The sequence below is a fragment of the Apaloderma vittatum genome, unplaced genomic scaffold, assembly GCF_000703405.1.
Source record: "Apaloderma vittatum isolate BGI_N311 unplaced genomic scaffold, ASM70340v1 scaffold6571, whole genome shotgun sequence".
Taxonomy (NCBI): Eukaryota; Metazoa; Chordata; class Aves; order Trogoniformes; family Trogonidae; genus Apaloderma; species Apaloderma vittatum.
Window position 1 is genome coordinate 28,718 of NW_009700717.1, and position 22,544 is coordinate 51,261.

The following is a 22,544-nucleotide window of genomic DNA, read 5'->3' on the forward strand; positions in this document are numbered from 1 at the left end:
CGCCGCGGTCTCGTCTCGAGTGTGCCGCTTGTGGCTGCGTGGTGTCCTCGCTGCAGAGAAATCAGGGTGGCCTTGGATTTTTTCAGCCTGCTCGCTACTTCTCACATCTGAAACCCGACTGCCCGTTCTCAGGCTTAAATCCGATAGAGGCGCGATAACGGGGTGAGGCTGCTGCGGGCTCGCTCCGGAGGGAACGGCGCGGGCGGGAGCGCAGTTGCAGGCTCTCAGAATGTATCTGACGGTGATGTTTTATTTGGTATTGCTTTGATTTTCCTCCCAGGGAAGCATCCCCGCTCATTTTCTGGTTAGTAAAAATAGAAAAGCGCAGCAAAACTGCTGCAGTTGCTGCCTGCTTCGTTTCCCATGTCTTGTGCAAGCTCTTAGGCCCAAAGTTTCCAGCTTTGGGGAGTGGGTTTTGTATGATCAGGCTGGGACATGTGAAGGAGGCATCATGCAGGGAAACCGCTGAGCGTTTGCCTGCTGGAAATGGCAAATTTTGGTTGTTACCAGAGGGAATGGAGCTTTAATTTGGGGCTGGGGCTGTGCTGGGAGCGGTGTGAGGAGGTGACAGTGTTCTGCGTGGCCTTTGTGGGACAGCCCTTTTTGTAGCAATGGGAGAGAAAAAAAGCCTTTTTAAAACAAATCTGCTGCTTTTTTCTGGAGGAGGTGTCCCTGTCAGGCATCCTGCGCTGGCTTAGTGGTCCTGCTGCCGCCGGCGATGCTCCGATGCCCTTGGCAAGTGACAGGTGGGGAGGCTTGAACATCTTCGGGGGCTTCTCTGCAACCACCTCGGTGGTGTTCTCACCAGCTCAGCATCTGGATTCCCAAAACAGCTCCACCCTCCACCCTGGCAGAAACCCCTTCATTTAACGCCAGTGTGAAGCAGGCAGGGGTTTGGTTCAGCTACAGCCCGGTCCTTGCACCTCTGGACCATCACCCCCCGGTGAGGTGATTCCCAGGCTCAGCCAGGAGCCGAGTCCAGCATCCCGCGTGCTCTGCCCGAGAGGTGTGGAGGAGGCGGAACGTCACATTATTCCTGTTTTCTCTTCAGAGGGACCTACTAATTAGTTTCTGCTTTTAAAATGCTTTGAAGAGCTCAGTCAAAACTTCTCTACGAGCTAAAACTATTATTATTTATTTATACCATTTTCCATCCCTGTTCCACCACGGGATGGTCCGATTCACCGCAGCTCCAGTCACTGAGCAGATTATTTCGCTCCCCAAAAACCAACGAAAATTGCTCTGCAAGGCCAAAATAGGTTCGAAAAGGCAGAAGAGGAGAGCTTGGGAGGTCTTGCAGGATTTGGGCCGGCCCAACTTCTGCCCACCAGCCCAGCCCAAGTCCGATGCGGTTGGCAGAGCCAGGATTGCATTAGGCAGCCCCCGGATTAATTAATAGCGAGGGCTGGAGCGGCGCCAGGCGGGAGCGGCGCAGAGAAGGGAGCGTTGGACGTTGCAACGGCGGCTCAAAGGGAAATCTGCCATTGGGTGATTTATAGGGTGATTTCTCCTGACTTCTCAGCTTTTTTTTCAGGCTCTGGGGGGAAAAGAGAAAAATAAAAAAAAAAGAGGAAAAGAGAGATTGCGTACACAGTTTGGAGTAGCTGAAAACATGTGAGTTCTCAACCTAAAAATGAAAAGGATTTTTTTTTCCCCCCATTTTTTTTTTAGGTCCCTGCATCTTCCACCCTCGCAAGGGCACTCGGGGAATGAGCCTCCTCTCCTCCAAGAGCAGTTGCCCAGTTGGCAACGGGAGGCAGAGGAAAAAGCCAAACTTAATGAGACGATGCTCAGAAGATTTTCAGCAAACCTCTCAATTTTACAGACAATCAGTTAGTGGACACCTTCCCCCCACTATATCCCCAGTGTCTTTCACCAGCTCGTTTTTCTCCCCATTTTTTCAGCAGGTTGGGGCGTAGGCTGGAGGCACCCACGGCCGGGCGTGCTGCGGGTGCTCGTGGAGGTGCCAAGCACGACCCTGAGATTTTGCTGGGCTTGGATTTACCCAGGGCTGCTTTCCAACAGTGGAGAAGCCTCAGCCAGATTCTGGTCGATGACAGGTCTGGTGCTTTCATAATTGGCAGCCAACGTGGGTGATTACGTTTTGGGCTCCTTTTGAAGATGTATTTACGTTGTTGTGTTAATTTTTACATGCCAGATATAAAGCCGTTAGACGCACAGCCCGGGAACTTAAAAGCCATGAATATGCCTGTGAAAGTTGGGAGCAAGGGAAGCTGAGATTATGTGGAGACTGTTGGACTCAAAAAAAAAAAAAAGAAAGTAAAAAAAAAAATTCGCCTAAATCTCTACAAACGTTGGCTTTTAGATGTATCGCATAAAAATGTCAGTGAAAAATACCTGAGTTGGACTTTTCCAGTTTTCTTACTTTCTAAGACTTTTTACTCTTGGCTGAAAAGACCTTTGTAAACCATGCAGGAGAGCTGCAGAAAACCCCAGACTACTAAAATACCTTGAAATGGTGTTCTGGACTGTGTTTTTAATGGCCAGAGAAGGTACATTAGAAATAGACTCCTTGAATTTAGCTTGAAAATAAGCTAACTGATGATGACTTTAAAATTTCTATGCAGAACAAAACATGGCATGTGTTTTTCTTTGAAGGACATTAAAAAAATCAGCATAAGCTGATGATTTTGCAGAGTAATTTCTTTTATGCAGAGAAACTTGTTTTTATCCTAGTTCTTGGCATTGGCTCCTGTCCTGTGTTCCCTTTGTTTCTTGGGCTGCTATGGAAATGTCCCCCTCTCCCCCCAGATCTCTCCACGCGTCTCTTGCACCAGCTTTGTTGCCAGTCAGACCTTTTTTGTGAACTAATTTAATGAGTTAACCCAGCTCAAGTGTTCTTTGGAGTTAAATCATCTACTGGGTTAACAAATGAAATCGGCTCATGGAGGGTGAGGAGCACCAGAGCTTTGCTCCAAGGTAAAAGCTGTGACACCGGATTACTCGTAGTGTGAAATTGTGCTCTTATTTTATAATTGAGGTATGAATCTTTGTGTCTCAGCAGCCTCTGGGACGGAACCTCCTGCTCTGTGGCACGGGGGAGGACTAGGCTGCTGTCCCTATGGCTGCCCTCAGTCATGGGCTGGGGAGCTGGGGACAGCTTTTGAAGGCCTCTCTGAATCAGGGAGCACGTTTGTCTTAGAATCCTAGAATGTCTTAGGTTGGAAGGGACCTTCGAGATCATCTAACCCAACCCCCCTGCCGTGGGCAGGGACGCCCTTAACCAGCCCAGGTTGCTCAAGGCCTCGTCCAGCCTGGCCTTGAACACCTCCAGGGAGGGGGCAGCCACAGCCTCTCTGGGCAATCTGTTCCAGAGTCTGGCCACCCTCGCACTGAACAATTTCTTCCTAAGATCCATTCTAAACCCATTCTCCTTCAATTTAAATCCATTTCCCCTTGTCCTGTCACTGGACACTCTTGTCAAAAGTCCCTCCCCAGCCTCCCTGCGGGTCCCTTCAGGCACTGCAGGCAGGGATAAGGTGCCCCCGGAGTCTTCTCTTCTCCGGGCTGAACAATCCCAGCTCCCACAGCCTGTCCTCGGAGCAGAGCTGCTCCAGCCCCTGGATCATCTTTGTGGCCCTTGTCTTGGTGAAAGCTTGGACATTCAAGGATCCTCAGCTGATTCTGGGCCTTAAGGAGAAGGTCCAGGAAGAAGCCTAGAGCTGTCCAGCCACTTGCTTGCATCCAACTGCCATCTCCTTGCGTGAGCCCGTTGTCCTGCAGCAACTCAACAGCTTCTTGCTTCACTGGAGAAACCAAAAATAGTTAGAAAAGGGTTCTCAGCTGTTCTTTCCCTCATCCAGATTTTGCTGGCGAACAGCATTGAGAACCTACTCCGCACCTCCCGTGTCCCCAAGGTCACCACGGGATGTCAGCCCAGCTCCTGTCCAGCCTGCTGGTGCCCTTGGGATGTTGCCTTAAATATTTGTGGTGAGGCCAACGCTGGAGCGCTCCCGTGGGCAGACAGAGCAGCTGCCCGCCAAGACATGGGTCACCAACGGTTGCATCTCTTCCAAGGATGGGAAGGTGCCTTCAAAGTGCCACCCAGTGAGGATGGATTGACAGATGGTGGCCAGTTTGTGGCCCTGCGTCCCCAGAGCGTCTGCAGGGCGGACGGGCAATACTCAGCATCTCCCCGAGCCCAGCGGGCAGGGTCTCCTGCAGGGGGGGGTGCCGTGGTGCTGGTTGCGGCGCGGGGGCTCTCAGGGGGCTGCAGTGATGCATTCCAGCTGAAACTTGTAAGGCAGAGGTATTTTAAGTATATTGGCTTAACGAAAATGGTTGTGAGCTTTGCTGGGGCAGATTGACAATTTTTTTTAGGGGTTGTTTTTTTTTTTAGGGCTATAAAAATTCCATTTCTGCTGTAGAAAGCTTTAACCCCTTCCTCACCCTTGAGCTTGTTTCTAAGTGTATAAACAGGAGATTATTTTAACCAGTGGCTTCCTGGTGAAATACTAAAAGATTTGGGGGAAATGTGTGTGTTCTTTCTGCTGGGCTTTTTATCTGGCCCTTGTTGGCAGGAACGTGTGTATGTCTGTAACCATCTTGCTTCCATTCTCCTGTGTGCTGGGTAGTACAGGCATGCATCCGTGCTACAACAGAAGGGAGAAAAAAGACTGAACTTGTATCTAATGGCAGCCTAAAGTGGGATAAAACCGAATGGAAAGGTGCTGGCTGTCAAGAAAAGATGTTTTTCTTCATGTGCGTGGTCTGCACTGAGCATTTTTGGAGGTTAGGTGGGGAAGCAGGGATTGGCATCAGCCATCCCTTGGAAAAACAGCACGATGCTGCTTGGGACTGTTTCCTCGGAAGTCCATGCAAAAATAAGAATATTCCTCAAAGCACCGCAGCAAACTTCCCTTCTCAGCCTCACGCAGCAAGATCTCACTTGCAGCCGTGTATGGTGGGGACGTCTGACCTGCTGAGAAGAGGTTTGGTGGCTTCAGAGGAGCCGAAAAATGAATCAGAAATGCTTCATGTGTTTTGTGATCTGCCCATGTTTTCCATCCAGCTTTTAAAGTGCAACATCAAGCAGTGGGACTGTGCAGCATTTTGTTTTGGGGGAAAAAATAAAAGCATCTTTCTTTTCTCTTTTAATGCACTGCTTTGAACTTTATTGGCATAAACCGCTGTCAAATCACAAATAATCTAAAACCGAAGTTATTTTCTTTACCTCCCCACCCTGCAGGGAGGAAAAGCAGCAGTGCTGCTAACACTGTGAGGATTTATAGTATTTGCTCCTTGCATTTATTCCCATACCCAGATTCCTTTTGCCTGAGCCGTGCAGGACTTTTCCCGTGAAGTTCTGGTTTTGATTCTCCGTCTTGCCTTCCTATCTTGTTTTTTTAATCTTAAATTGTTTGAATTTCCTTTTGGATGTGTCTGCTGCGAGGAGGAAACGGCGGCTCGGGAGACTCAAGTAAACAAGAGCCAGTTTCAGCCCCTCCATCTGATCAATAAAGGTGGCTTTGATGGAAGAGATAGCCCTGACGCCAGCCTAAATGTAGCTGTTAGAAGTTGTAGCTGCCTACAATGGTAGTTGTTAAAAATGCGTCGTATACCATCGAGGGAGGCACTGCAGGACTAAAATATTTTTCTTTCTTCAAAAAGAGAGCTAACAAGCCTGCCTCTGTTCCAGCAGAAAGGGGAGGGGGGAACAAAGGAAGAAAAAAAAGTGGGTTTTCTTGTCTGTGCACAAAGGGCAGCGGTGGAAAAAGTGGAGGAAAAGATGGAATATTTATTGAAAAGGCAGAGGACGTGCTTTTCTGCCGCCGCCCCCGTTCTCTGCTGAGTGGTAGTGGCTAATAGCTGGAGGCGAAACTAATCCTTGGCAGGGGATAAGACACAGCACAGGCCCCCCTCTATCAGGGGCTTGCTGAAGTGCTTGCTTTATGTCAGGGCTGCGGGATGAGTTCATCTTCTCCGGATTTGGTTGAGCGCGCTGGGAGATAAAAGGAGGTGAAGGAACACGGCGAGCGGGGCAGCCAGCAAGGGTGGCCGTGGATGGGGTTGGGGGAGAAGGGAGACCCCACCGAAGACTTTCTGGAGGCAGAGGATTTTCAGATGAGCCTTTTAACCGTCTTCTTTTGGGGTGTTTTCTTTGCCTGGGATGGGGTGACGGAGATAAGGAGCACACTGGCAGGAAGGGTATGTCCCTCCCAAGGTGCGTGCATGGATGGGTGGATGGAGTGAAGCTCATGCCGTGTGTTTCATGGAAGCAGTTTTAATAAGGCTTTTTCAGATGCAGGAGGTATAAAAAAACCTTCCTCTGTTCTCACCGTGTGTGTAGATTGATGATTTTGCCAAAATATTTGCCAGTTCCTGGAAAGCAGGGATGGCGCCAGGAGTGGTGGCACCTACAGCGTGATGTTCTTACAGAGTAGATCCTGTTTTCCTCCTGCTTTGCTTTCCCCCACTAGGTATGTTAATTTGCAGTAAACCATGGGGAACACCAATTTAAATGTTTATTACTGACTGTTCCCCTAATTAATTCCACTGATGGGGAAACTGGAATGTTGAAGTTGTCCCATTCTTAGTCTGTAAGGGAAATTCGGGGGCCGAGTGGTAGTTTCTAAAAAAATGTAATAACAAAACCAACTTACCTAATGGGCGTGGAAGACTTTGTGGAGGTTGGGAGGTTAAACAGATGCAGAGCTCAGTAATTGCTACCAGCCTCTGGGGCCTGGCAGATGAAAAGTTCTCGAGCTTGTCTATAGCCCTCCCCAGCATCACTCGTGTGGGACAGCAGCAAAATTTAGTATTTGAGAAGAGTTTTGGAAAGGCACTGGAGGCCTCTCAACTGTATGATGATCCAGGGGAAAGATAACTGGGAACTGCACGTTGTGGAAGATGCACCTGCGGATGGAGCTCGGTTGCTCAGTACCTCTTCTTCCTGCTGTTGTGTCGTTTGTGAACTTGTTTCACCTCTTGAAATCTGGAACTGCTCGCCGTAGCGCATTTTAAAGAGCGGAATGCACAGACCGTCTGCATGGTGGTAGACTAAAGGATGCTCCCAGAGAAGGTCAAAAGATTCTCATCTCTGCTAAGATTTCAGGGGGTTGTACGAAAATAGCTAATTGCTTCAGTAACGTTCAATTCAATACAGCCGTTTGGGTCAGATTTGTGTTGATGCCATAAAACTTTGTTGATCGTTTTTGCAACTTCTGCAGAAATACCGCCAAGAGGTTCTGAAATTTTTTATCACCAGTTTCATCAAAGTTTCTGTTCTTGGTGGAGATCTTAGAGCGTCATGTTGGCCCTAAGCAGCTGCGGCGGGTTCTAATCTAGAATTACATTTTAATTTTCTCTTCCTTCCCAAAAACTTTGTGTTTGTGTGGAGGGTGCCTTGCCAGCCATCATGGAATACTTCAAGAAAATTCAAGTCCAGCTGTCAGTATTTAACAATGTGCTTTAACTCCTGGCAATCCAGATGCAGGCGGGTCATTTGGGATGGCAAAGGACATACAGTTATCAGCCAAAGAGTAAGAATGGAGTAAAACCGTTGGGTTTGCTGGTTATTGTCGTTAGTGGAGACCCATGGGTGCCACTGGGACATGGTGGAGTGTCCCATCCCATTGCTGGGAGACAAGACCTGGTCCTTGGGGGACTAAGTTTGACTCACCGTGCCCTGGAATGCTGCCATTGGCTCTGACCAAGGGTCTTCACCCATTTCTCTGCTGTGCAGAGCTACTAATTCTGAATTTAAGGGGCCCATCCTCCTCAGTTGTGCTCAGCAGGGCTTTTCCCATGACTTTAGGAGGAGGCCCAGGACATCGCCTCCGGTGTTGAAGGACGCGAAGAGGTCAGCTCACTCCTCCATGGGGCATTGCCGTAAACGCAGGGAAATGTTTGTTCTTCTCCCAGAGGGTTTGAAGTGCCTGACTGCTGCGGGATTGCCTTCCCAGTTCTGGATAAAATGCACATCAAACCGAAAAGGGGCTGTTGGCAGCCGTGCTGCGTCCTAAAAATTATGTAGGCAGATGGTGGAGGAGAAAAGGGGCCAGTCTGGCATTTTGGGGGGGGTTTAGTCCTGTGACGGGTGAAGGGGTGGTTGCAAAACGATGAGCATTGCCCACGGCCCCCCCTTTCCTGCCTTTAAATGTGTATAGTTACAACTCGAGTTAAACTCTAACAAAGCCGCTTAATTCCGAGATGGTTAATGGGGAGGAGAGCCCGTTCGCCTCCGGGGTAATTTGAGCCTGAAAAGAAACGGGGCTGTAGGGCTGCGCTTGAAATCCGGTGCATCAATAGGGTCTCTGAAGCAAAATAATGGCATCACCCCGCGTGCGAGTTAATCGGACGTGATGGCACGAAGGCGGAGGGGTCAGCGGGCCGCGGGCGCGTGATATATTGTCAGGGAGCTTAATGCTGGGCGCGGAACAGGGCTGGCTTGAAGCAGAGCTCCCTGCTTGAAATCCCAGGGTGGTTTTCTGTTCAGCAGTGTGGTATGAGCAATTCAGCAAGAGGTTAATTCGCCTTCGCTGGGGCTCGTTAAGGGCTGAGAGTTCCCATCTTCCTTCTGGATGCATCGTAAATTCCGGAGGCATCATAAATTCAACAGATTTCTGGCAGTCTGCATCCCTCCTGTCTTCCTTGACTGTATTTCCTAGAAAGAGGAGACATCTCTCATTGTTCTGGAGAGAGTTCCAGTGGCCTTGTAAGAGGACAGGGATAGTTTATAGCAACTACTCCCCCTTGGCGTGAAATGCCTCCTCAGACTTCACGTTCCCCCTGGGAACATCAGCATTGCTATCAAAGAATATTACGTAGCAGAGATAACTGTCGGGCCACTCACCCAAGCACTTCACGGACCTCCCTTGTGTTTCAGCTCAACACAGGTTCGCCTTTGGAAATGGGGGTGCACCACCACAGCAGTGCTGGAGGAGCTTGGGGACCCACCAAGCTCAGGGGTGGCTGAGTTGCAGTGGTAAAATACCCGTGCCAGCTCCTGGTGGTAGAAATGCACATGTCTTCAGGGTCCCAGCTGCTGGCCACAGATTCGAACATGAAATGGGAGAGAGAAAGAGGCATTGAGGTCCATGGGAGCTGGAGAGTGGCTCATTGGGTCACCAGGCTTTGCTTGAGCCTTCTTGCTTGGTGACGTTTGACATAACTGAAGATGAGCTGTGGGTTGGAGGCGAGCTGTGCGTTGGAGATAAGCTGTGGGTTGGAGATAGCTTTGGGTTGGAGATGAGCTTTGGGTTGAGTCGATCTGTGGGTCAAACACAACTTCTGGGTTGAACACGACTTGAGTTCCCACGTGAACAAAGCTGAGGGATGGGAACAGCCCTTTGCTTGCCCTCCGGACCTGTCTTTTCCCAGGTGGTCACAGCAAACCCTGACTCTTCTCTGCTTTCCCCTGCAGATGCCAGTACGTCGCCCGATGCCGTGAAGAGGAGCCATTGGTGCAACGTGGCCTATTGGGAGCACCGGACGCGCGTCGGCCGCCTCTACACAGTGTACGAACAGTCTGTCAGTATATTTTATGACCTACCTCAAGGAAACGGCTTCTGCCTCGGACAGCTAAACCTGGAAAACAGGAGTGAGACTGTGAGAAGGACTCGAAGTAAAATCGGCTACGGGATTTTACTCAGCAAAGAACCGGACGGTGTGTGGGCTTACAACCGCAGCGAGCACCCCATCTTCGTCAACTCCCCGACACTGGACATCCCCAACTGTAGGACTTTGATCGTGCGCAAGGTGATGCCGGGCTATTCCATCAAGGTGTTTGACTACGAGAAGTCCTGCCTCTTGCAGCACACGGCCGATCTGGATTACGCGGACGGGCCCTACGACCCCAACAGCGTCCGGATTAGCTTCGCCAAAGGCTGGGGGCCGTGTTACTCGAGACAGTTTATCACGTCGTGTCCTTGTTGGCTGGAGATTTTACTCAGTAACAATCGATAACAGTCAGCCTCTGACGAAAGGAAAAAGAAAAAAAAAAAAGACACAGACTATCCCAAATATCATCTACCTAGATTTAATATAAAGTTTTATATATTATATGAAAATATATATTATACTTGTAATTATGGAGTCATTTTTACAATGTAATTATTTATGTATGGTGCAATGTGTATATGGACAAAAAACAGAAAATGCACTTTGGCTTATATAATTCTTTCAATACAGATTTTTTTAAAAAAGAAAAATTATACAGCAAAAATAGGAGAAAGCCCTAATTTTGATGTATGGTTTTTTGAAATATTATTAATACCCAGACAAAAAGCTAATACCAGTCACTCATTGATAATAAAGTATTCGCATTATAGGGGGGGGATTTAATTGTCTTTTTTTCCCCCCCCCGACTGAAGTCCGTAGCAGTGGCTGCTTGGGCACTGTCGGGGGGGGTTTCTAGAGGGGGGACCACTGTCCCCCCTCTCAGCCAGCACCCCTAGAAAAATAAAAATTACGTGAGTTGCTGGAAGGCTGCAGTTGTCTCCAAGGGAAAGGTAAATGAGGGCAGTTTGAGAGCCAGGGAGCAAACGAGAAGCAAGAGGGAAATCTCCTGATGGTGGTTTTGGGCAGCTCATGGTTGGGTGATTTCTAAGCTGGAGACACCGTAGCGTGCCCTGAATTTTGGGAACAGCGCCAAGAACATGAAATAAGGCAGAGATGAGTTGGACAAGTTGGGTGCAGGTTTGCCCGGTAGATCTCCCAGTCTGTCGTCTGGGTAATAAACTGGTACAGAACTGGTTGGGAAGAGTAATTTGCTCTGAGGAGCAGTTGCAGCCAGTAGAAGTCCTGGTCAAATGAGCTTGTCTTGGCTGATTTATTCTCTGGGAATCCTGGATAAAACCAGGCACTTTGCGGATTTCTGCAAGAGCTCTGTTGCTGTCAGCGCTGTAGCACCCATGCGCTTGCACAAGCAGGTTGGACGTTGTCTGGCTTCGCTTGGGTAGAAAACTTGCGTCGCCAAGTCTTAGAGTTGTGTTAAAAAAACCCTGCACGTTTGATTTTCACAAAGTCCTGGTCTCAGGAGTCCTGTGACTGCAGAAGCACCTGAGCTTTCAGTTTGTCGAGCGTTAGGGCTGGGCTGGCCACTAAGCGGAAAATATTTTTGTGGCCCTCATATTTACAGAGAAAAACATGCGATGAGACCTCCTCGATGGCTCAGAACTCAAGAGAGTAAAATAGAAAATAAAATTAAAAAGCTCTCCTGGTGCTTGTTGGGATCATGCATTTTGGCAACTGGACCTGGTGCTTCTAGAGCAGCCACGAGCGAGGATGAGGAAGGTGGGGACGGCATCCTGGCAGGGAAACACGCAGACCTGAGGTGGACGTCGGGGAGAGACACAAGCAGGGAGTGTCACAGTGATGTTTCCACAATAATTTTTCAAACCGTAACCCATCCTTGGTATCTAATTGGGACCACGTTGGTTGAGTTCATGCAGCATCAGCATCAATACTTGGCATCGTTAATTTTTGTTTGCGTTACAGCTGTTGTCATCAGGGAACGGTGTCAAAACACGTCACTGTCACTGAAAGCCGGCTTTCAAGAGCTTTGTAATTTATTGTTTTATCCCATTTGGTGTGCCCTGGCATGCCACCTCACCGTATCGCTTTCATGCAGTTGGTCAAGAGGCCATTCGTGTGTTTTTTAAGATATTTTTGTTAACGCCGTCCTCATTTGAACTGGGAATAACCAGCCAAAAGCTGAGCTGCTTCTCCCCGTTCCCTTAAATTCCCACCACCCTCCAGAAGGTTTTGCCTTCAAATCTTGAGCTGGCTGCTGCCTTCCTCTCTGTCCTCCTCCTCACATGCACACATGGATGGGGCAGTGCCATCATTTTCCACTTCCTACCACCTCCTTCCATATCTTGGACCAAACGGCACCAGAGATGGATACTGTTCACTTTATACCACCCACAAAAGACCTTGTTTCGGTGCTCATGGAAACTCAAGTTAAGTGCCTTTGGTTTTTCCCTAACTTTTTATTTTTTTGGTTTTAGGTTTTCTTGATTTATTATTCATGTGCTTCCCCAGGAATGAATCTGGAGTTATTATTTCACTTGTCGGCAAAGCTTTAAAGAGAATAAAAAAGGATCTTATAGTGAGGCAATGAAATGAGACATGAAGTATTTCCTATCCTGTTTCTCCCCTTTAATACCTTACTGTAAGCATTCAACCTTGGGACCCTTTAAAGATGCTTTAGGACTGCCAAGCTATTCAACTCCACGTGGGACCCTCACAAAGCTCAGCTGAACCCTGGTGTGGCTGCAGGTGGTGGCCACTCTCATCAGGGAAAGAACAGTGATTTCCCTGCCAGGGTCTGCAGGAGCAGCTGAGCTTCGTTAGGGTTTGCTAACGAGCCGGTGGGGCTCTCATGTGCCCACACCCACAGCTGCTGGTATTTGCTCGTCTGCCCCAGCCCCTATAAAAACAAGACGGACACAGCCCTCTGAGTGTTGTTTTGGTGTTCCCCGAGTGTGGTTCTTTCTTCCTGGAACAGTCATGATCTTCTGATGTGCAAGGTAAGTGATGAATTCTATGTTTTTTTCTTTGTTTGTGGTCTGAAGGGCAGAAATGAAAGGTGTTTCTTGGCAGGAGCGTGATGGGCTCTTTCTGCCTGGGCTGTGCTTGGACTGAGCTCCTGGGGTTGTTCTGGGTGCCCTGAAGTGGCTCCTGCAGGGCTTTTGGAGCTGGGTTGGCTCTGTCCTGGGGTTGTATGTGTGGCTGCATTATCACCAAATATAATTCGGGAGGTTTCTGAAGGAATGCGTTGGGAATTGCAGCAAGGAAGCGCTGGGTTTTGGATTTTATTCCCTGTAGTTGTGTTCTCCTATGTGGCTTTTTCTTTTTTTTTTTCTTCCCCTGGGACACCCATTGTACTGCTTCAGGGGGGTCAAACTCTGCCGAAGGAGCTTGCCACTATGCTGTAGCATGGCAGGATCCCTGTAGCACTACTGATCCCTGCATGGTCAGAGGAGAGGTGGGCAGTGAACACACCCGCCCACCTGTGCTGAAGCGCTTTAGCAACGTGCTGACCTTGGAGTTTGCTCCAACTAATCAGTCATCTGCACAGAGGGGTGGTGGTTTTGTTGTAGGATGGGGGCGTTGCGTGGGTTTGGTGCCTCAGGTGATCTTAAGCTGGTGAGTCTCACCCCTCCGAGGCAGTGACTCCTTTCCAGGTGGAGCTTCCCCAGACCACAGCCCTCAGATCTCCTTGTCGATGAGGACTAAGATCTTGATTCTGCAGAAAAGCCTGAGATGAGTGGTCTTGACTCACTGTGGCTGCTTTATATGGATCATTTGTGGAGGTGGTGGGATACGGAGATGTTCTAAAGTGGTATTTGGGCTGTGAAACTTGCTGGACACCCTTCTCTGTGTGTGCTGAAGCATTGCCAGAGGTGTGAGCTGGTTCCTTGTGGTGCTGTGGGTGCAACCAGGAGATGGGAGGCTGCATGGTCTGTTTCTGGCTTCCCTGTGCCAAAGACCTGAAGTCTACTCCAGTGGAAATCCCGAGTTAGTAGTTCTCCTTGGCATTGGACCCTGAGTACTTATGGGCTTTGATTTGTGGATTGTGCTTATTTGACAAGGTCCTCTTAACTTGGGTAATACTACATTATAAACCCCTACGCAATAGGCTGATGAGAAGCTGCTGGTAGGTCCCAGAGGCTGCTCTTCCTGTAAGAAGACATTCATCATCCTTCTCCTTGATGTTCCTTGCTACTATGACTGAGAAATACTTTTTACTAGGCAGAATAGAAAAAAGTGCTGAAAAAAACCCCCAACGTATCCAACTTTTCTTTATAAGAGAGACTAAGATTCCTTTGTGGTGCAGGTTTTGCCACAATTCTGCAGGGTCTGTAAACCTTCTCAGGATTTTATCTCCAGAGTAAAAGTGTAGAGAGACTTGTTCAATGCGTAATTAAAAGCTGAATATTGTCTCCAGTGCATGGGCTAGCAGGGAAAAAGGAAAACCAAAATATCACTGTTGGAGCAGAAGAAGGAGCTGGAGGTTTGTTTTGAGGTATGACACTGCTTGACTTCGTGGTCTTTAAGTGGTGGGACATGTCCAGCTCTTTTTTTTTGGGATGTGAATTAATGTTTTTAACAGCAGCAGCTGCTGAAGTGTCCACACACATACCTGTGCTTCCCATAGCTCCAGTGGCTCCTGCAGGCTCAGGCTCTGTGCTCTGGTGGTGCACCCACCAGTGGCTGGGACAGGAGTGTAAGAGCTTTAACAGCTGCCCAGGACATGGCGTGGTCCTGGGTCAGGGACAGCTGCATGGTGGGACCTGCTGCTCTCCTTATGACTTGGAGAGGGGGATGAAATGAGCCTCAGGAGACAGAGAATGGGCTTTTTCCCTGATGAAAACCATTACCAAAAATCAAATATCTTGTACAAGTAGGTGGCCCTGCGGAGGGAGCCTGCTGTGGGGACGGGGCTGTGAAAGCAGCTCCTGGTGCCTTGTGTTTCCTGGGGTGTCAAGCTATTGAATTTGGTGAGTGGGGCTGATGATGAAACTGCTGCTACCTAGTTGCCCTGACTGGTTTTTAAGCTGTTTTGCCAGAAACTGGGTGTGGGGTGGCTGGAGAGGGAAGATGAGATAGAGATCCCTGGTGCCTTTGCCCCATCGTGTCCCTCCTGTCCCTTGTCTGAGCTGTTTGGGAGCAGGAGCTGCCTTGTGGGTGAGCATGGGTCTGGTCTGACAGTTGGCCAATACTCATCACAACTTTCCTAGAAAGCAAAACCAGAGATTCTTCTCCATTTGCCCCTGATTGAGGTGGACTGGGTTGCTCAATCTGGCCTTGCAATGGGGTCTGCAGCATCGCTTGCTGCTGGGTGACACCCCAGGGCTGGTCCCTGCAGCCACTGTCCCCCAAGACTGGCTCCAGGAGCCTGAGATGTGGTGGTTAACTACGGAGCATCCGGGGTTATTTCCTGTAGATAACTTCTTCTGTCGCCCTCAAAGGTCTGACTTCCCGTTTGGTGCATGATGAAGCATCGCTTGCTGCGTTGCGGATTATCCTTCCTATGTTCCCGATTTATGCGTGTGCTGGTGTGATGCACAAAGTAGCATCTGTATTATATACGCTGTGGGAACAACCCAAAATTGCTCTAAAACAAAACTGGCTTACAATTATATTGGGTTCTATTAAATTAAAACACATAGCACATATATTACACAATAAACCACAGCTATTTCATGGATCAAATTAAGTTTTATTTGGGCAAATTACAATCTTTCTTACAGTTGGGCCTTTGTGAAACCATTCCTTTTTAATAAAAGCAGGCATTTTTTGGCAAGTGCTCTTAAAGTGTGCATTCCCAATAATTGCATATACTGTTGCTATTCTTTCTGGGATATATGTGGCTAATTGTCTTCTCTTTAGGATGGCTTCAAATGAGCTGTATCTTCCCGTTCCTCCTCCCCCACACCTCCCTTCTGCTGGAATTTCTTACTGCTTTACTTTTTTTATTAGCTTGGCTATTGAAGTCAGCAGAAAAAAAAAAAATATTCTCTTCATTAAAAGCAGGAGTGCCTTTCCCGAAATTTCTTGGGGAAATGTGACTCTTGCAGCTGCCCTCCAGCCCTGGCTCGGGGGGATGTGGGGTTTGGGGGACAAAGCTGAAAACAAACCTCTGAGAAGCAAGATGAAACCTAGTGCGTGTGTGAGAGAGCTCCGGGAGGGGGTGTAGAGCACGTCCAGTTTCTGGAGGCTCCTTATTAAATCAGGAGTTTCTTTCTGCTACAGCTTTTTCCTGCAGAGGGGCAGCGAGATGGCGTGCCAGACCCTGCAGAATGTCTTTTGGGATTCCTCCTCCTTACACAGGTTTCGCTAAAATCAAATCAATGGTTCAAAAATTGTGGGGATGGCCAGGCAGTGTGGCTTGCTCCCGTATTTCCTTAGGAAACTCTTAAAAAAAAAAAATCAAATAAACCCCATCAGTGTCTCTCTAGTTTTGAGAAGTGCTACTCCACTGGTTTCCCTGCCTCTTGCTTTCCATTCACTGTAGGGCCAGGCTTAGAGCTACTGAATTTTTATTATTTTTTTTCTAGAAAAAAAAAATATCACTTTTTCCCACAGTATTTTCAGCCTGGACTGGGAAAGAGAAGAAACATCTTAAGTGCAGTCTTCCTTGGGTAGCATCAGTATGATTTCTAGACCACCAAGACAGAGATAAACAGCAGAGCAGCATCCAAGCTTCCCAATCCCTGACCTCTGCAAATTTTAGGCTTGTGTTTCTTGACCCAGCAGCACCCCTGGGTGTGGGAAGGGTGCTCAGCACCGTAGCTGGGTGGGACAGGGATGATGGAGCTGTCACTGGAGTCCTAGTGTGTTACATAAAACTTCAAAGCTTTTTCTGTCAGTTTTCCAAATCCTTCTGGGCACTATTGTCAGAAGATCAAGAGCTATTATTCAGCCTCCCCAGTCACATCTGGATGCTGTTAATGGGATTGTGCTTGCCATGCTTGCATCTGCAGGAGGGGGTTAGCGCTGGCAGTGAGGATTGGTCTTGGGGATGCCAGACTGTGCTCCCAGGGACCGGTGGCATCTCCCTAGGAAAGGATCCTCGGAGCTGATGGTTTCCCTGTAGTTTTACAACTGCTGCTGAGTGTTTCCTCAGAGGTTCCTTGGCTGTGTTGGTGCTTACAGCTCCCTGGTGTGTGAGCCCTGTGGGTGCAGGCAGGCTCAGCACCCCTCAGCTACCACCTAGAGCTGGGTGACAAGCTAGTGGTCCTGTGGTGGATGTGATGGGACTGCCTGGGTCCTCCACGCTTTCTGTGGAGAGTGAACATCAGCCTGTGGCTAAGGGGAAAGAGGAGATCAGGTCATTCTGTCCATAGAAAGGACTCCCAGAAATGTCTTCGTTGACTTGTGGTTTTTTTTCAGTTAACAAATTGAAAGTGTCCCTGACCTGTTGCCTGTTTCCCAGCACGGCTGGGTTGGGGTTGCCCATTGCTGCTGCTGCGTGTGGTAGTGGTGCAGGGGATGTTGACATTTGCTCATCCTCAGTGCATCTCCACCAGGGACCCATCGCAGGGCAGGAACCAAACGAAATGGCGACAAAACATTGAAAATGTCCTGTGTTGGAGGACGGTGGGGACTGTGTGGTTGTGTCACTCAGTTGGGGTGGCAGGAGGCTGCAGCCTGGCTCTGTCCTCAGAGCATGTCCCCCAGCCTGGGGAAGAGCATAGGCAGTGGGAGAAAACGTGGGTGGGACAGAAAGGACAGGGCCCCCGAAGCATCCTGTGCAGCCTCGGTGTGGGGTTTGGAGGGAGAACAGTGTGCACCTTGGTCCTGGCTGACTCTTCCACACAACACCCATGCCCTCCATCACCTTCCAACTGGGGGGGTGTGTCTCAGCTGGCTGATGCTCACTATCTCAGCACTGGTCCAGGTTGGATCGTGGTGCCGTGTGGTGGGATGGCATTTGGGATGTGATGCTGTACAGGCAGGGGGTATGAGCTGCTCTGGGGAGTTAACTGAAACCCCACTGTGCTTAAACATCTGAAGGGCTCTGCGTGGAGCATGTACTATGCCTCCTCCTGGCTGTAGAGACTTCTGACAAGCTGTTGCCTTCACTTTTGGGATGCAGGATTGAAACCACAACCTGTTTCTGGGGATCTTACAGGATGAGTGCAAAGTGCCTTCTCCTGAAGGATGCTTGGGTGGTGGGGAAGGGCGAGAAGAAATCCCCTGCTAGCCTCTGGAAATTGCTTCCCTTCCTCTTCTCCTTCCAAAATAGCATAATTAACAGAAATAAGCTTCACAATGCTGTTAATCTCGAAGGTCTCGCATGCCAAGCTTGAACATGCAGTGCTCAACTGAGCAGGCGCCGAGCGCTGGGAATGGTTAATTATTACCCAAATGGTGTCTGACTTAGTCTGAACGGATTGAAAAATTATGAAACTGTAATGAGGGAGGCCCGTTCTTGGCAAATACTTACGTGATTCAAATGCTGGGGAATTCAGCATGGTTTGGTTTTTTTCCCTTTCCTTCCAAGGACTTTGCGAGGCAACTGATGGCCCAGATTGCATGGTGGGGATTGAGTGGGTCTGTCAGTCCAGGAGGGCTGATGTGGAGCTTCTGCAGTTCTTCCCTGCAACAGCAGTGGTTTAAAAATAGCTTTGAGTCAATAATTAACCCATTGTTGCTGCTTAAAACTCCCGAGGTGTGTATTTCTGGATATGATGGCTTGGTACTGGATCTGTAGGAGAAGCAATCTCTCCGTGACATGTCTGGGTGTTTGGTGCTGCTGCAGTTGGGATCTTGCAGTGGCCCTTCTCGCTGCTCTCCTTTGCAGAGATCTCTGTGTGCTCTTTGGGTGCGTGTATGTACAGTTTTCACTGGGAAGGGGTTGCCTGTCCTATGGAGAGCTCTTCTTTGACCTTGGAAGACCAAGAAAAAAAGTTAAACATCAGAGGTTTTGGCAGAAACTTTGAGTTTTCTGCTGACTATCTGGATTGTACAGAATTGTCCTTTCATCTTCAGACCATGTGTGGTCTGTGTCTGGTCTCTTGGATCTTGACCTGTCTGTGCCTGCCTGGAAAAAAACAGAAATCATGGTGCCTCAAGAAGTTCTACTTAATCCACCCTTTCACACACCATGGTTCATGCCTGTGTAATCGGGGTTCAGCCTCTTCCAAGCAGGATTTCAGTCCCAAATCTCATGGCATATGTGATGGAGATAAGCAGTCATATCCATGGAAAGCAGCCGTAACACTGGTCTCTAAAGGCGATTTGAACAGTTTCACTTGAGCAGTCGCTGGTTTGGACTGCTGTGATCTTTCTTATTTTTTTGTCTTGAGTTCAATTCACTTTCCCTGGTTCAAGTCTTTGAAGTCCCATAAATAAATAAGCATGGAAACTCAAGCCTATGATGGTTTAGAAATCTTTTAGTGACCCATGTCCTGATGCCTTGCATGTAGACGGTCAGTAAGGCTGTTCTGCTTTGCTCAAAGTGTTTCCCACCAGGAAAGTCCCTGCTGAGTTGCCTTTCTGCCACGTGCAGTGGACTGCACGTGATTCTCCTTCAGTGATTGCTTCTGCAACTTCATAGGGGCCAATCCTTCCTCTCCTCCTCCAGCTGCTTGTGTGCTTGCAGAGTAAACCCGTTTAGGAGCTATGCTCTGCTCCAAAAAGTGGCTGAAAGGAATCTTTGACATCACTGATCAAAAGTGCTTCTGGAGTTCTGCTCCTTGCTCATGGGTTTGTGTAGGCCCAGTGGCAAACTGCCTGGGTGCCTGGCTGGAGCCTCTTGGGCAAGCCAAGGAGCTGGTTCCTTGAGAAAACATAGCTTTGACATCTGAACTTTGCCTCCGTGTGTTATGGTACATGGCAAGGGGGAGCAGGAGAGGATTCAGTTGCCTGGGGCATTGCCAAAGTTCGCTGGAAAGGCTTTTCTTCTCTTCAGATTGAAGACAAGCACTATGAGCCGATGTAAGATGAAGGCATGGGTTAGGGCAGGAGATAGATGCACCTCTGCCTTCTGGGATCAGCGGTTGGCAGCAGGACGTCTGGCTGGGGTGCAGCTGGCTGTGTGACCTCTCTAGGCTCTGATGTGTGCCTGGTGATGCTCTAATGAGTCACAAAAAAGTGTGTATGAGCTTGTATCGTGCAAGATGAAAGGGACTGTGCAGTCATTTTGGAGTTGGCCAAGATGCTTGTATCTTTATCTCCCTTGCCTAGTTTCAGAGTAAAAAAGTTTCCAGAAGCCTTTTGCTATCAGCTTAGCACTCAAACTTCAGTTTATTAAATGAAAAGAAAGCTCTGAGGTAATTTTTTATGTGACATTGTGAAATCTTTCCTTCAAGAAGAAGAAGGGGTGGGAGTTCAGAGCTGCTCCTTGAGTGAGACTTGGGCAACCCTCCCTCTCTCACCAACCTGTACTCCCCCATAAGAACACCCCCCACTACGTGTTTAAGCTGATTCAGTACAATGCCCTAGAGAAAGGGCAGCAAAGTAAAGGCTCATAAAGCTTCTGGACATGACCTCGTGGAGCTGCAGTCCTTGAGTCAGTAGAAAACATGTGCAAAGCAATCCTGTGATCCTCCATGTGGGCAGGAAAATAGTCTCGGGAAATGTATCAGCTGAACTTTCAAAGCTCGACTCACTTCTTACATGGTTGTGAATGAAAACTACTGTAGCAATGTTGAACAAGATGTTGCCTTGTTTTAAAAAGGCCTCTGGGATTATTGCTTTGAGATGTGCTGGGAAATGTTCTGTTCCTTCCTTTTCTAGACCTGCTGTTGGTAACGCACCCCTTGGGTGGATCAAGGAGAGGGGAGGACTCTAGAGGCTGGTGTTTACTGAAAGCTCTACGTGATGCTGCAAGGCAACAGGTGTAGGCAAGTTCCTGCAATGTGGGACCTGTGGTCAGATGTGGGTTTGGGTTGCAAAGTTTTGGTTTTGATAGACTTGGGTTATCACTGATGTAGTTTTGCTGTGCAGCCTCACGTTGCTCCATCCTGATTCATGTCTAAGCTGGGCTGATGTCCCCAGGTGTGGTGGGAGTGACACCACCCAACCAGGAAGCACCAGGGCATTTGAGGAGAGCCCTGAGCTCGCCATGGAGTGGGGATGAACCTGGCTGTGACCCTGCTGTCCCTTTGTGACATTGCTTTCCCACCATGAGGGATGCTTCTGAGCACTGGGAAGTTCTTCTGGGAAGGTTGGTGGTGCTGAGCCTCCTCCCTGCCTGGCCTCAGCATCCAACCCAGTCGAGCAAGGCAGGTCTGAGGTTGGCATCTCCCTTCAGGACACTGGCTTGGTGCTTCCAACTCCTAAGAAGTCACTCATGCTGAAGCAAGCAGAAAAAAGAGTGCAGCAAAGCAGAACTGCTGTTTGAGTTGCCCATTTTCTTTGTGTTTTTCTTTTTTTTTTTTCTCTCCATTAAAAAGAGAGGGAGGGAAAAACATCAAAATCGACCCCCTGCCCCCACAAATCCTACCCTTGTCTCAGAATATTAAAAACATCCTGGCGCTGAGAGCATGGTTGTGCTCCTGAACTTTGAAGAAGGATTTCTGCCAAGACACTGACCCCTTGTGGATTTTGCAAATGTCTTTGCATCTCTTATTTTCCTCTTTGAAAGGAGGAATAAATAAATAAATAAAGTCACATTCAGACCTTCACTTGGTCCCTTGCAATCCTGAGCTATCAGAAGATTTATTATTAAACGGAGGCTCCTGGGTGATTTATGAAATTACAGCTGAGCCGTATTGTGTGCTGGTTACAAATTGCAAAGATATTCCATGGGACATAAGCTCCAACGAGCATGGGATATATTACACTACGGGGAAAAGGGGAGCTTAAAACCAGCTGGCTGACTGTAACAACTACAGGCGCTTCTCTTTGATGAGAAGATGATATACATCTGGGTTTAATACAAAACACGATGGACTGACACGGGCTTTCGGAATATCTTATACAAACTGGATAATTTTTTGCTTATTTTTTTCCAGGGCTGCTGCACCACTTTATTCAAAATTATATTCCTTTTTCCTGTTGTTTCTTCACGTGTTAGCGGCTCCTTGTTCAACTTTTTTTATAAAGTACTGGGGATCATTTCTTGACGTTTTCTCTATGCTTTGAGCGAGTGCTGGGGCTGGCAAAAGCATTGCTGCAGCACTGTGTGTGGAATCGCTGAGCTAAATTGGCTACCTATAAATATACCCCAGATGTTAATAGGAAAAAGGAAACTGGAACACATTATCGGGAAGGATGTGTCTTCCTTGGAGTAAATCCCTCCCATGGAGACCCCTCCTCTGGCTGTTAATGACTGCACTTCTCCAGGAGAAGTCATCTGTGAGCCCTGTCGTGGTGGGTACACCCCGGGGGGTGTGAAAGATATTAAGGACACTTCTTACAACCTTCTGGTCAGTAGGAATTCCTGGTGAGCCAAATGTGATGGGCTGTAAAGCCGTGTCGTTGCTCTGAAGATGAACCTACGCTGACAACATCTGATATAAAATCTGCCATCCCCAAAAGCAGGTACTGGTCAGGTCTTGGTAGCCCACGAGTGGGTGGAATTGGTGAATTGATGAGATTCCTTTCAAGCACTTTGATCCAGGAGAACAGCAAGGTTTCTGCATGAGCCATCTCTTATTTTGGCTTGTTAGTAAGCCGTGGCATTTTTATTTAACTCTCTTGATTGGGTAACAGATCATGTAGCACTGACTTTGTTCCCTGGCCTGGCTCAGTGCAGCTCTCAGATCTGACTTCTCTTGTGAACCTTCAATGGCAAGTCTAGAATTTCTTATCTTTTTGGTATAAATTGACTGTTATAGATAACAAATCCTGGCCCATTTCCAGTAAATAATCCTCAAAGTCTGGCTGCAACTAAACTTGCTTCAGCCTTTCCCAAGCTCTACAAGTTGTGTCCATGTTTCCTTGCCACAGCACTCCTGGGAAGCACCTATAAATAATATATATACTCTGAGCAGAAATACTTTTTTTTTTTTTAAAGTAGTTGATGGTAGAAGTGCTTCTGTTCCCCAAGGCCAGCTGCTACCCCTACATTTTTGGCAGGAAGAGTAGGCTGCACCCACTCCAGCATCTCTAAGGAGCTGTAC

General features: G+C 48.3%; 1 protein-coding gene across 1 annotated transcript in view; it reads left to right on the plus strand.

The window, feature by feature from the left end:
- Nucleotides 1–10,285, plus strand: part of SMAD6 (SMAD family member 6) — a gene marked incomplete at its 5' end in the record, with an annotated part of 37,461 nt that extends 27,176 nt beyond the window's left edge. The window contains one exon of the mRNA XM_009878836.1: nucleotides 9,386–10,285. Within this exon, the coding sequence (XP_009877138.1) occupies nucleotides 9,386–9,927 (542 nt within the window). The remainder of the gene's footprint in view (nucleotides 1–9,385) is intronic.
- Between the last annotated feature and the right edge of the window lie 12,259 nt (nucleotides 10,286–22,544).